General features: G+C 51.1%; 1 protein-coding gene across 17 annotated transcripts in view; it reads right to left on the bottom strand.

Moving 5' to 3' along the window:
• Dnm1 (dynamin 1) overlaps positions 1 to 14,957 on the bottom strand; it is a 50,472-nt gene that overhangs the window by 4,174 nt on the left and 31,341 nt on the right. For 12 of the 17 annotated variants that reach the window (XM_008825462.2, XM_008825422.3, XM_008825481.2 and 9 more), the window contains exons 12-20: positions 12,525 to 12,595; positions 12,278 to 12,329; positions 12,098 to 12,109; positions 9,761 to 9,874; positions 6,145 to 6,254; positions 3,780 to 3,891; positions 3,409 to 3,420; positions 2,944 to 3,114; positions 273 to 514 (exon numbers count right to left, since the gene is read on the bottom strand). In XM_008825462.2, coding sequence (XP_008823684.1) covers positions 273 to 514; positions 2,944 to 3,114; positions 3,409 to 3,420; positions 3,780 to 3,891; positions 6,145 to 6,254; positions 9,761 to 9,874; positions 12,098 to 12,109; positions 12,278 to 12,329; positions 12,525 to 12,595 — 896 coding nt within the window. The remainder of the gene's footprint in view (positions 1 to 272; positions 515 to 2,943; positions 3,115 to 3,408; positions 3,421 to 3,779; positions 3,892 to 6,144; positions 6,255 to 9,760; positions 9,875 to 12,097; positions 12,110 to 12,277; positions 12,330 to 12,524; positions 12,596 to 14,957) is intronic. The other 5 variants (XR_003848242.1, XR_606965.3, XR_606964.2 and 2 more) reach the window with 1 other exon arrangement.

Here is a 14,957-nt window from a genome sequence, read left to right as displayed (position 1 = left end):
CCGCCCCCGCCCACGCAGCAAGCCCCGCCCCAGCCCCTCGGACTGAGCCTAAGTCCCGCCCCCAGCGGCGCCCACCTTACGGCTCCACCCGCCCCGCAGCCAGCTCTCCACGGCAAGCCCCGCCCCGCGGCAAGCCCCGCCCTCTTCTAAGCTCCGCCCCTCGCTCCAGGTGGGAGCCCCCGGGACCCGGGCGCGCCACTGCCCGTTCCCGGCCCTCCTCCCGCGGGCCCCGGGCTGGGGGGCTTTGGGGCCGTGGGGGCCGGCCCTGATACCTGCGTCCGGCCGGTACGCTCTGCACCTGCAGCCAGGAGTCGTCCACAGGCGGGGGCATGGGCGTGCTGACGGTGGTCGTGTTGATGTCGCCGATGATGCTGAGAGCCTCCTTCAGCGCGTGGTACATGCGCAGCATCTCGTCGCGGCGCTGCGCCTGCTCGGCGGATTCCTCCATCAGAGTGTTCTGGTCCCCGCACGAGTACAGGTTGGCCAGCAGTTCCGAGAAGATGAACTCCTTGGTCTGTGCTCGGGCACAGAGGGGAGGTGGTCGGGACCTGATGCCCTGCCACCCTGACTCCCGCCGGACCCTGCTGGGGCTGTGTGCAGAACTAAGAACCCGTGTTTGGCGGTTCAGTCTCCTGCATCCGCTTGGGACCTAAACTAGTACGTACCACCAGAGCCCATCTAATGTCTGTCTCACACAAGAACACAGATCCAGAGAGGAAAATCACCTGCTCCAGGTCGTGGATCTGGGAGGAGACTGAGAACCTACCCTGCCACTGGGACAGTTGTGTGTGAACCTTTCTGAGGGCCAAAATAAGGACGAAGACAGTTGAGCACTGACTGCTCTTGCAGAGGACCCGGGTTCGATTCCCAGCACCCACATGGCGGCTACAAACCGTCTTTAACTCCAGTTCCAGGGGAATCCAAAGCCCTCTTCCTACCTCCACAGCATTGCGCGGCACGGGTGCACTCACATACATGCAGGCAACACGCTCATACACATAAAATAAAAATAATACTTTCTAAAAAAATCTCCAGGTATTTCTTGGGGCTGGAGAGATGGCTCAGTGGTAAAGAATACTTGCTGCTCCTCACAGAGGACCTGGATGTGGGTCCCAGCACCCATATGGGGGCTCATAGCCATCTGCAACTCCAGTTCCAGGTGATCCCACGTCCCCTTCTGACCTCCACGAGCACTGCATGCAGGTGGCACACTTACATATATGCAAGCACTCATACACAAAATAGAAATAAGTAAAACTTTAAAACCTCCAGCATTGCTCCATGGAGCCTCTGGGGGCATTCATGGGAGCTGCTAACTTTTTTTGCAGTCCACACCCAAGTCATTTACTTGCTGAACACCTGTCGTGTGCTGGGCTTCGTGTTGTCCCACACTTCATAAGCATTCAATCCTCAAGTCTATTATTGTCAACCATAGTTTTACACATTAGGAAACAGAGAGTGCAGTTCATCTGCTCAAAAGCTACACAGGGAATTTGTGGCAGAGTCAGCATTCAAACCCAGTTCTGCTTTCCTGGGGCCCTGTGTTTTCTTCAGGTTTTTTTTAGTGCTGTGAGGTGTGTATTTCAAAGCAATATCTGGGATTCTCAAATTCCTGCCCTCCACCCCCACCCCCGGAAAACACTTCTGCATGGTTGCGTCAACCTGAATTATGTATCTACTTTTTCAACTGCAAATTTCCTGAAATTTTTTTTTTGTCTTTTTGAAGCAAGGTCTCCCTGTAGCCCTAGCTGTCCTGGAACTCATTATGTAGACCAGGCTGGCCTTGAACTCACAGAGATCCACCTGCCTCTGCCTCCCAAGTGCTGGGACTACAGGTGTGCGCCACCACACCCAGCAATTTCCTGAAATTTTTATATTAAGATGTAGTATTTCCATTGGAAGTGTAATGTCTGAAGTGTGTTTGCAAAACTTAATAGGAAAAATAGCATGAAAAATATCTTGGTAAGGGGCTGGAGAGATGGCTTAGCGGTTAAGCACACTGGCTGTTCTTGCAGAAGACCCAGGTTCGAATCCCAGCACCCACACAGCAGCTAACAACTGTCCATAACTCCAGTTCCAGGGGATCCAACAGCATCTTCTGTCCTCTGCAGCGGGTGCACTTACCTACACACAGGCAATACAGGCATATACATAAAAATAATAAATAAAATGTTTAAAAAATATCTTGGTAATATTTTCTAGATTGAAGCACTCAGGAGGATGATGTAGGAAGATCATAAGTTTGAAGCCAGCCTGGGCAACAAAACAACTATGCCTCTAAAACAAATTATTCTAGATGGTTTATACATCACAGAATAACATTTTGAGAGCCAGATGTGAGAGCACAGGCTTATAGTCCCAGCACTCTGGAGGCAGGGCAGGAAGATCAGCCACAAGTTTCAGGTCAGCCTGTGCTCCATAATGAGACTCTGTCTCAAAAAGCCAAAATAATAATCATAGTTTGGATATCTTGGACTTAAAATATATGATATTAAAAACTGGCTGAGTGGGTAAAGGTGCTTACCACCAAGCCTGAAGACCTGAGTGTGATCCCTCGGACCCAAAGCTGGAGGAGAGAACTGACTCCCTCAAGTTCTCTTACGATCAAGACAAGCACTCTGTGGCATGTGTTCCTCCCTCCTCACACAAAATAAATAATGCAATGAAAATTAAAATGAAGGGTTTTGTTGTTGCTTGGGGTACCAGGGACCAAACTCAGCATACTTGACCATGTCTATTCCAAACTCAAGCTCCACCCTGGCCGTCTTTTAACTTAGCTAGAAAAGGTGAGGTTTTGGGGTGAGCACACCTATTTCTGTTGAGCAGCTCTGTTCTGGACCTGGTCCCCTTGGGCAAGCCGATGTCTCTCAAGGCTAACGTGGCTGCCTGCTTGCCTGTTCCCACAGGACCATCTCACTCCCCTCACCCAAGAGATGCACATACATTGTTGATCATGAGGTGCATGATGGTCTTAGGCATGAGATCCCGCACTGTCTTGTTGACAATGGCCATGTATGAGTCTACCAGGTTCCGGATGGTCTCCACCTGCCGCTCCAGCTGAGGGTCCATGGAGTGCATGAAGCTGTCTGATCCATTCTCCTCTGTCTCACTGGCCTGCCATCAGGAACACAGGGCATCAGTGTGGTGGGGTCGAGGGCATCTGGACTAGCATCAGGACTTCAGCTCTACAAGGATGCCTGCCACGTGGCAGCACTGAGAGCAGCTCATCCCAGACCCCCCTCATTCAGACACCCCTCTGACTTGACCTTGACCCCAGTGCCTAGAATTTGTCTCCATTTTCCAATTGAGACATCAGAAAAGGGCAGCTCCAAGCTCCCTGACTTGGCCAGAGTTGGTGCCACCAACTCTGACGGTGCCTGGCAGGAAGCAGGGAAGGGGCACACTTACTTTCTCTTTGTCCTGGAGACCCACATCCGAGCCACAGAGGCCACCACATCAGCATTGCCACCGCCACCAGGGAGCACATGCGAAGCAGATACAGAGAGGAAACAGGAGGGACCAAGTGAGCCTAGGGTCATGCCCTCTAACCCTGGCACATGTAGACACAGTGAGCTAGGAAGACTGGAGAGGGCAGTCCTGGAAGCCACCAGTGTACTGACACAGATGCCCTCTGGCAGGGAAGGGCTTCATTCTGATCCTATTCAGGTAGCAGGGCATGCCTGCTCTTTGTGAGTCAAATAATGGCTCAGAACCATGGCATGACTTGGCATCTCAGAGCCTGGTGTCCTGGCATACCTAGGCATAAGCAGTTTACTCACCCCAACACGCTCAGGGTACACTCCAGCCCTCAGGAAAGAAGCCTTCCAGCTGTCCACTTCCTCCTGTGTCTCACAAGCCAGTTCCAGCTGCCGGTAATCCTTGTACACATTCCTGCAGGATGGGGCAGGTGGGAGGGAAGATGAGGCAAAGCCCCACCCTCCTTGGAAGATAAGGATATGTGTGGGCTTTGGGGTCCTCACACCTGCTGTTCAGCCCTGGCTTTCTTGTTGAACCTGGTCCCTCCTCTCTCTGAGCCTGTTTTCTCATTTGGAAGTCAGGTTGGTCATGATTCCTGTCTGCTCTGACCACTGGGAGGCTTCAGAGAAACAAGCAGTCCAACGCTTAGAAAGAGACTGAGGGGTCAGGTATGGCGCACACGCCTTTAATCCCAGCACTTGGGATGCAGAGGCAGGCGGATCTCTGTGAGATTGAGGCCAGCCTGGTCTACATAGTGAGTTCTAGGCCAGTTGAGGCTACAGGGAGACCTCAGTTGGGCGGGGGGACAGACTGAGACTGGCAGGGCATGATGTAATCCCAATACTTGGGAGGCTGAGGCAAGAGATTCTCCAGTTTGAGGTCAGCCTTGAGCTAGATAAATGAGATGCTGTCTCAAAAAATAAATAAATAAATAAAAAGAAAAGGGCGCTGGAGAGATGGCTCACTGACTAAGAGCACTGGCTGTTCTTGCAGAGGACCGAAGCTTAGTTCCCAGCACCCATATGGTGGCTAATAACCATCCATGACTCCAGTTCCAGGGGATCTGATACTGACCTCATACATACATGCCGGCAAAACATTTGTATGCATACAATAAAAATAAATAAATGAATAAATAGGTAAATAATAAATAGGGCCAGGCGTGGTGGCATACACCCTTAATCCCAGCACTCAGGAGGCAGAGGCAGGCAGATCTCTGTGAGTTCAAGGCCAGCCTGGTCTACATAGTGAGTTCCAGGACAGCTGGGGCTACAGGGAGACCCTGTCTCAAAAAGACCAAAAATAAATAAATAAATAAATAAAAATAAATAAATAATAAATAAATAAATAAAATGGGGCTGGAGAGATGGCTCAGAGGTTAAGAGCACTGGCTGATCTTCCAGAGGTCCTGGGATTGGTTCCCAGCACCCACATGGTAGCTCACAACCATCTATAATCCCAGTTCTAGGGGATCTGATGCCCTCTTCTGGTCTTTGGGGACACTGCATGACATGGGTGCAATTACACACATGGCAGGCAAAATACTCATACACATAAAATAAAAATAAATAAATTTGCCAGGCATGGTGGTGCATGCTTTTAATCCCAGCACTTGGCAGGCAGATCTCTGTGAGCTCGAGGCCAGCCTGGTCTACACAGTGAGTTCCAGGACAGCTGGGGCTACAGGGAGACCCTGTCTCAAAAAGACCAAACGTTTATGTAATGTTATAGCAGCCAAGCAGACTAAAACGTCTATGAGTCACTATGACAAATTAAATATTTTATTTATTATTTTAATTTTGTGTATGCGTGTATTGCCTGCATGTAGGTAAGTGCAGTGCACCTGTGTCATGCAATGCCTGCGGAGGACAGAAGAGGCGTCGGATCCCCTGGAACTGGAGTTACAGACAGTGTTAGCTACCATGTGGGTGCTGGGATTCGAACCCGGGTCTTCTGCAAGAACAACCAATGTTCTTAACTGCTGAACCATCTCTCCAGCCCCCAAAATAAATAAATTTGTTAAAAAAAATAAAAATGTTTTAAAACAGAAAGGAGGGAAGAGAGAGGGAAGAAGCAAATTGGGGCAAGTGTGGAAAGTGGAGGGAGCAGGCGCCCATAAAATAGTCAAGCAGACTACTTTGTGTCTCCCTGGCCCCCTCCCTGGCTTTCTGAAGCATTCCCAATGGCAGCTGTATGGCACTCTGAGTATGAAAGAGCCCCCTGAGAGCCAGCCTGGGAGTGGGAGGTGAGGGGCCTGCTGCTGCACCTGCTCCAGAGGAAGCAGACAGCACAGGAAGGAGACCAAAGTCTGAAAGTGATGCTTTTCCCGGCCCCAGTATCTGGCAGCGTTCATCCCAAGAAGGCACTAGGTAAGTGCCTGAAAAAGAGGGAGGGAGGGAGAAAGGGAAGGAGGGAAGGAAAGAGGAAGAGAGGGAGGGGAGGGGAGAGGAGGAGAGGAGAGGTAAGGAGGGAAATGGAGGGGAGGGGAGAATTTCTAGACATGGGGCCTAGGACTCAGGAGAAACTTAGTGTCTGTCAAACGAAGGGTTTTACTATGAGCTTTGGGAAGGGTCCCTGAATCTGTATACCCAGTTTCTACACAGCAGGCATGGTTTGGGACTTGCTGGGTCTGGGGTCCTAACAGCCCAGCCAGGGGCAGACAGGCACCTCTGCTCTGTGTTGAAGAGAGCGAAAATGTGCTTGCTTGACATGAAGCCCTTCTCCACATCCCGCAGCTTCAGGTTGTCCACAGACAGCATGTACTTTTTCTCTTTCTCCTGTGGGTGGGAACAGGAACAAGGGGTCAGTTTGGCACCACCATACCTCCATCCCTCAGAGTATTTCACTGTGGTGAGTGCCTGGGATTGTGGACTCCCAGTATGATCCCCTCCCACCGCACATGTGGGCCCAGCAAAGCCTGACCGTGGAGCCCTGACCTGGCTGGACATCACCCATGGCCTTCAAGCCAACCCCAACAGCCCTGTATATATGCCACAGCTTAAGGGGCTGGCGAATGGGGGAACGCCACATCCCACCCTAAGCAAGTCCTGGAGGCGAGCCAGGCTGGGCCTCAGGCAGGGACAGCTCACATGAGGCTCTCACCCCCAGCCTGGCCGCCTCTGACTTCATTTCCTGTCTGCAGAGACTGGGAAGGGGGGCCACTAGCCCCAGAGGCTTCAAAGGGCTGGCTCAGCCCACTCCCCCACAACCCCCCAGCAGCCCATGTGTTACCAATCAGACCCACAGTCAAGCCTAGAGATAGTGTGTTTTGTGTGGACATATGTGTGATTGCAGAAGGCTGAGCCAGTCCATCATTGTGTGTGTTCATGTCTATAGAACCAACATGTGTGTATGCACAGGACCACGTGTCACTGTGACCAAGTCTATATGTCATTGTGGATGTGTGCACACTCTGTGGATGTGCTTGGCAATTATGAATGGGACCTGGACTGTGTGGACAACAGACTTGCATATGCTTTGTGCAATGGGCTTAAAATGTTGATGTGCAGTTGTGTCAAAGGAGTTATGTGTGTATCTGTGGACAGACATGTGTTTGTAGACTGTGTCCAGGGGAAAGGCTTCAAGGACCTTGGGAGGCCGCACCCCAGATGGGGCTCAGGGAAGGGAGAGATGTTTCTGCTGCCTGCATCCCACTCAGCACCACAGGACCTGCAGGCGGGATGGTCTGTATGGGATTCGAGGCTTGGGTATAAGCCTTGCCTAGAAGCTCAGGTGGGGGCTGGGTTTAGGGGGACCTTGCTTCCTCACCCTGCCGTCATCTCCACCCCCTCTGCCCCCCACACTCGCCTGGCCCATGCAGCCACATAAAGCCTTCTTTATGCCAGGCGGGTGGCCGCGAGACCCAGAGGGCAGCTGGGGGAGGAGAGGAGGAAGTTGCACACACGGCCAGGGAACATCTGGAACCTTCTAGGAAGGCCCGCCACAGCCGCCCTGCACTCAGGGTTGGACTCTAGGTAGGAGTGGCCTCCTCCCCCAGCCCTCCCTTCCTGCTGGCCGGCCCCCTCCCCAGGCCCCTCCTTCCCAGCCCAGCTCCCGCTCACCCCTGCCACGTCAAAGGAGGCAGAAGGGGAGTTGGGAGCAGAGAGGGACCACGGCTGTCTGGCTGGGGTTGGGGGACATAGAAGCTGGGGCTGGGGGGCCTCGTATCTCCTGGGGTTGGGACCAAAGCTCCCACCGGATGGACTGATCGTGCTGCTTGGATGGACCTGAGGATACCTCCACTCCGTCTACCCAGTGTTTAGACTATCTGTTCAGGACTCCCAAATTGTACAGTAGTCTGCACATTGGTTAGGCTGGGCTGGGTTAGACCCTCGGCGCCGCCGCTGGAGAGCTGCACCAACCCTGCTGCCGTTCCAGAACCAGAGCCTGCAGCTGGGGCAGGAAGATTGGAGGGCACAGGGTGGGCTGGGAGGAGGCACAGATGGGACTGCCACCCTGCTGTGGGATGGATGGGAGGTCGTGGTGATGGGGGAGGGTAGGGAAGGAAGACAGAGAAGGGGGTCATCGGCGCTGGGGATGTGGGTGGCTGCCTGTCTGCCCCAGAGTTCATCCCTCATCCCAAAGACTACAGGGCAGAAGGCTGGGCAGAGAGGGCCAGATGCCTGGCCAAGCCCAGACCCCAGATCTCCAATGCAAAAATCCACTCACATCTCCCAGCACACACCTCAGTGCTCACATTTACATGGATAGCTCAGATACATATATCCTCACACCTGAGCTTTAAAGCACACATTCTTGACTAGACGCGTGTGCGCGCACACACACACACACACACACACACACAACTGCATACTGGAGGACATACACACAAACATACACACAGCCTCACAATAGAAGCTCCCCTCCCCCACCCTTACATCCCAAACCATACACATAGTCTCAAATATCCCTCACCTACACCCTCCCTCCTCCAGCCCACCCCCACTCCTACACAGACACCCAAGCACACACACTGAAGTCATATGGAAGCACACAAATTTACCCCTAGGTGCTTACACCCCAACACACTCATAACACCTCCTTACAACATCCATAACACACACACACACACAAATGCGCACACACATGCACACACATATGTACACACATGCGCGCATGCACACACACACAGGCCCCCCCCCCACATAAACTACTCAGCTAGTATCCACATACGACTAAACTCAAATCTATACACAAACTCAAAAAAGACCACACCCCACGTATAAGGTTAGGAACCCCTCTGTTTCGCTCACTCCTCCAGGATAGCCAGATGTGGGGCCCTCAACCCTGTATACAGAGCCCAGATATGGAAACACTAGACTAGACCATGGAGGATGTCTAGGGGGCCTGCCAGGGTGACAGGGTAGGAAGCCACTTCCCAGCCCCACGCCACCTCACACTCCATCCCTTCCAGGGGCCTCTGGGCTTAGGGAGAGGCCAGGGTTGGGGTAATGAGGTCCAGATGGCTTGGCGCCCCCGCTAGTGACGACAGAGGACCCCGCCCAAGGTGGGGAGGTGGGGCCCCTGCCCAGGGCATGCTTGGAGGAGACAGTGACCAAGGAGGGGGCATTGTGGCCCAAATCAAAGGCTCCCATCCTGAGCCCTGCTACTCCACTGATAGAACCCTGTCTTAGAGTAGCCCCTCAGGAAGAAGAGGGTCCCTTCCCCCACTCCTTGGCCAGCTGGAGTTCATTACTAACCCCCCCTTCTCTCTGGTCACCTCTGGAATCCAGATGTGGAAGCCAAATAGACTCATTCTTAAAGGAGACCAGGAATGGGGGAGGCAGGGTAGCAGGGACTTCTGGGTGCCCTAGCAGGCAGGGAGGTGTTCTGTGGGGTAGCCCTGCAGGGCACTGTCATTCCTGGTCCCTTAGCCTTGAGACACCCTGGGTAGCTTGTCTTGGTTGGTGGGGACCAAGGGGACTGGGGTGCAGGGGTTAATCGGGTGTCTGGCAGCTGGACGTGTGTGTGTCATGGGCCTGTAGGGGCCACAGAGGAGGCGGCACGCCCTGGAGTGAGAAAACAGGAAGGCCACTGGGCTGCTGGGTCAGGGAGGGGTGCCTAGCACCCCTGCCCACCCCCTCTAGGGTGTTCAGTCCCAAGCTCCCAGGCCTGCTAAGTGATCTCCTTCCAGCCTGGGTGGGAGAGCACCCCATAATTCTGCCTCCCACTTCTCTCCACAAGTCTTTTTAAACCCCGGGGGCATCCACCCCAAGCCCACGGTATGCTCTGAGCCTGAATGACCACCAGCCCAACTTTTCATAACCAGGGGCGCTTGCCTCACCTCATCATCCTTGTACCAGGACAGGTTCTCAGCAGTCAACACAAACCAGTACTCCTTGGAGCCCCCTTTCATGATGCCGATATTGTTGATGGTCAACCAGCCCTTCCGGATGACCTAGAGGGGGAGGGGGCAGGAGGTCGGTGGGCAAGGACCAGCCTTCTCCATAGAGGATGGAATGGGTGAAGAGGCATTCAGAAGCCCTCCCCACCCAATTCTCCCAGGCCTGACTGGTCAGGGAAGGTGGGGGGCCAGACCTGCCCTGATTTGAACCACAAGTGAACAGAATGGAAGATAGAGGAGGGCAGAGGTCATCTCATGATAAAGAGCCTTCTGATGGCCAGAGTTGTCTGAGCAAGGGACTTAGGTAGGGGTGGGTTCCCCACTGGACAAGGCAACTTCGAGTGCCTTTTAAGGGCCAGGCCTATTCAGAGATGTGTCGGGAACTTTGTATATGATACAACTGCGTCTCCTCCCTTTTTGGCTGGCTTACACCTCCTCAACCTACTCAGCCTTTGGTATCAGCTCAGATTTAATGGTCAGTGGCCTTCCCTGCCCCCATGTCAATCAGGAGCCAAGTAATGATTTTTTATCATTGTCTTATGTTTTAACAAAACTGCAATTTTAATATACTTTTCTGTGTGTGGGTGAGAGAGAGAGAGAGAGAGAGAAAGAGAGAGAGAGAGAGAGAAATTATCCACTAATGCAAACTTCCCTGATAATGTATGAACTCTTCTGTGCCCCTAGCACCTTGCAGAGTGATTGGCAGTCAGTAAATGCTCAACAAATACTTGTGGTGACATGAATAAACACGTACGAAGCTATTATGGTTCTAGGAGTCTGTGGGGTAGGAGGAAGAGGTGGAACCACAGATTGTGCAGGCCTCCTACTTCCTATGGAAAGTGCCGAGTAACAGCAGAGGTCCATTTTCACAGGAAGTAGGAAGCAGACTGTCCCAAGTTATTGCCACCAACCAGGGCCTGAACTGTCCTGAGCCATCACCATAGACCAGGCACTGTCTATGTCCTACCAATGGTAGGATGACTGGCCAGGCCCAGGCAGTGGTTCCATCTGAGGAGGGCAGAGCTGCTTCTGTTCCCACCATGGCCCGGACCTCCTGGCTGCTTCTTTGACTATCCAGAGAGACACAAGGAGGCCTGGGACCTGGTAGCAAAGGCCTGGGGCAATACTGCTTCCAAGACTCTCCATGTTCTCCTGGGGGCCTCCTGACCTCTTCAGGCTTCTAAAAACCTCACTGAGAATTCAAGCCATGCAGTTCATCAGCAGCTGGGCTGATGGGAGATCACCACTGTTTTGACCAGTTAACAGGGCCACATGAGCCCAGCAACTTGCCATCTCTCTCCCACCCCAGTGTCTTGTCTTTGGAATTGAGTCTACTCCTGTCCCCGGACCTGGCTAGCAGATCTTGCCACCCTACTCTCTGGCTAATTTATACAGTCTTTGTCCTCCTCTGGCCAGTCCCAGCCCTCTTTCCCGCTCATCCACAGTCCCATCTTGAGTCCCTGCACTAGAGATTCTTCTCCTGCCTAGGACTCTAGAGGCCCTATTTGGGCCCTGTCTATAGGCCTGGGTCTCCAATAGGGGGTGGGGGGGGTAAGGGGCAAGTTCCTGACTCCTGTCCATGGAGGGATCAGCAGCACAGGCAGCAGGGAGTGCTGGATGAACCGAATCATCCTGAGACACTACAATTTGTTCAGGCCTTCGTTCTCCTGAGCACCTACTATTTGCTTGAGCCCTGAGGCCTGGGGCTGAGGCTTTATTGATAACCAAGGCCTGGGTAGGAAGAAGATTTAAGCCCATCACAGCTTCTAGAATCTTTGGGGGGAAATGCTGAGGACCCCAGTACTCATGTAAACAACTGAAGTTGAGCAAGGCCTGAGTCTACAGACACCTGAAGCACGGAACAGGGAGCCAGATAAGGACGGACTTGGCTCCTGACTTTAGTCATCTAAGCGCTTAACTGTCCAGTGGAGGTGGCTGTCAACTTCTTAAGAACATGTCTGCCTCATATCCAGTCACAAACATCCATCCACCCATCCATCCAACAGATGTGTAGAAAGCACCTACCTAGCACTGGATCCACCTGCCTCACATGGTCTAGCATTGCCTGCAGCAGATGCTTGGCTCATGCACAGTGATGGATGGATTGATGGGGCTATGCACGTGGTTAGGCCTGTGAGCAGGTGTGGAACTCATGTGCTGGTGTATGTAAGTGGCTCAAGCCAAAGGGCACCCTCCTGTCCCCTGCAGACCCCCATCACAGATGAGCCCCTTCCTCCCCCTCACTGCACAGCCAAGAGCCCCAGTCCTGGTACTCACCAGAATCTCATCCTGCAAAGAGGTAACCATAGCAACCACGAGAAGCATCGGGGAGAGAGGAGAGAGGGTTACTAAGGCAGAATGGGAGGCTTGTGATTGGCAGACTCTCTGGCCCCCATGGGAGAGGGGTTCTCAGAGCTCGTGTCCATCCCTCGGGCTGGGGCACTGGGGCCCACTCACCTGGTTCCCTGAAGTCTTCTTCTTGTTCATCTGGTTGCTTCTCTGCTGAGCACTAGAGGGAGAGATGGGAGGAGTCTCAGAGCTTCTCTCAAGAGGCCCAACTCCACTGCCACTGCTGGGCAGTGGGGGGCGGGCACAGGACCTAGAGGATGAACTGGCAAGACTGGACTCTACATATACACATCTATATACAAGTGCATGCGTGTGCACACACAAGGGGCCACTCCACGGCCCTGGGAGCACTCACTTGGCAAAGCCTATGAAGTCTTCATGGTTGGTATTCATGTAGGCCAGTTCAATGTCGATGAGAAGCATGACCTAAAAAAGCAGATAGGCCAGTAAGCAAATGGAAAAGACATCGAAAAGTCTGAGAATGCAGGACAAGCTGGGATAGAGATACTTGCAATGCATATAGAAGGTTAGCACCCAGAATAAATAAATAAAAAGTCCCTACAATCAATAACTGGAAGACAAAAGGAAGAAGGAACACAAGTCACAATAGCTGAAGACCATGAATGGGCACTTCACGGGGGAAATGCAAACAACCAATAAGAATATGTAAAAATCAGAGCTGGAGAGATGCTCAGCAGTTAAGATCACTGGCTGCTCTTGCAGAGGACCTGGGTTCAATTCCCAACACCCCTATGTTGTCTAACAATTGTCCTTAACTCCAGTTCCAGGGGATCCAACGCTGTCTTCTGACTTCTATGAGCATTACATGACCCGGTTGTACATACATACATGCATAAAATAAAAATACACATACATACATACACATAAAATAAAAATAATAAAATATTTTTAAAAGAATATGAAAATAGAAGCCCATTATTATATATAATTAATATACGCTAATAAAAAAATTTTTTTGTCTAATGATAAGCTTATTTACCTACCAAACAAACGTATATGTCTGGATCCCTGTGGCATCAGTTCCCATTCATGCATTGTATTTTGGCCCTGTCCAAATTACCTAGTGCATACTTTCTTGTAAATCAATATTTCCTTCTACTGCCTTCACTATGTTAAACGTGCATGAGAATCTGCCTTCCAGAGACACAAAATCACTGCACAAATACCGATATATGAGAAAATTAAATGCAAAGACAAGAAAAGAAAGATAAATATATCCTTTTATGTCCTTTTGATTATTGCCTTATTCAATAAACTGGTCACGAGTTACTTTACAGTTCTATGAGATAATGTGTAATGCAGTAGAAGGAAATAGGGTCTCTGAGTTCTAGACCAGCTTGGTCTACATAGTGAGACAGGGTCAGCCAGCACTGCATAGTGAGATCCTGTCTCAAAAAAAAGAAAAAGCCAGGTGTAGTGGTGCATGCCTTTGATCCCAGCACTTGGCAGGCAGAGGCAGGAGGATCTGTGTGAGTTGGAAGCCAGCCTTGTCTACATGGGCCAGCTGGGGGCTACAGGGAGACCCTGTCTCAAAAAGACAAAAGAAAAAAAAATATATATATGAGTATGTAAAAATTGGGACTGGAGAGATGGCTCAGCGGTTAAAAGCACTGACTGCTCTTGCAGAGGACCTGGGTTCGATTCCCAGCACCCACATGGTGGCTATGAACCATTCTTAACTCCAGTTCCAGGGGAATTAAAGCCCTCTTCTGACCTCTGCAGCATTGCATGACACAGATGCACTCACATACATGTAGGCAATACACTCACGCACATAAAATAAAAATAGTAAATAAATTTTTTTTTTTGTTTTTTTGAGTCAGGGTCTCCCTGTAGCCCCAGCTGGCCTGGAACTCACTATGTAGACCAGGCTGGTCTTGAACTCAGAGATCTGCCTGCCTCTGCCTCCCGAGAGCTGGGATTAAAGGCGTGTACCACCACACCCAGCCATAAATAAAATATTTTAAAAATGAGTATGTAAAAGTTACTCACCTTCATTAACAAAGAAATCTAAATTAAAACAGTTAGATCTTTTTTAACTTGTCAAACTTTAAGTATTGATAAAGACCAGGATGGACACGTGTGTAGAAAGATGGAGCATTTCATTCGTTCTCAATGGATGTGTCATTATACTTTTAATTTTTTTCTTCTGTAGTGCTGGGGATGGAGCCCAGTTGCTTATATATGCTAGACAAGCACTCTGTCACCGAGCTTCCATTGAGAGTAAATTAGTGTCATCTTCTGGAGGGCAATTTGGTAATATTTAACAACATTAAAATGAACATACTCCTGAAATTATATCTCCCAAATAAATTTGTCAAATAATCAAAGATACATGTACAGGAATGTCCAAGGCAGTGGAGTTTTGCTGTTGCTATTCTTTTTTTTTTTTTTGAGACAGGGTCTCCCTGTAGCTCCAGCTGCCTGGAACTCACTCTGTAGACCAGGCCGGCCTCGAACTCACAGAGGATCCACCTGTCTCTGCCTCCTGAGTGCTGGGATTAAAGGCGTGCATCACCACACCCGGCATGTGGTATATAATTTGTAATAGAGGAAAACTGAGAACCAGCCATTGTCCATCAGAAAGTGAAATAGATTATGGAGACTTTTTATAAAAAAATTTGGGGGGGGCTCTTTTTTGAGACAGGGTCTCCCAGTAGCCCCAGCTGGCCTGGAACTCACTATGTAGTCAGGGCTGGCCTCAAACTCACAGAGATCTGCCTGACTCTGCCTCCCAAGTGCTGGGACTACGGACGTGTGCCACCAC

The sequence above is a fragment of the Nannospalax galili genome, unplaced genomic scaffold (assembly GCF_000622305.1).
Source record: "Nannospalax galili isolate Female #2095 unplaced genomic scaffold, S.galili_v1.0 scaffold290, whole genome shotgun sequence".
Lineage (NCBI taxonomy): Eukaryota > Metazoa > Chordata > Mammalia > Rodentia > Spalacidae > Nannospalax > Nannospalax galili.
This window is presented reverse-complemented; position numbering and strand designations above follow the sequence as displayed.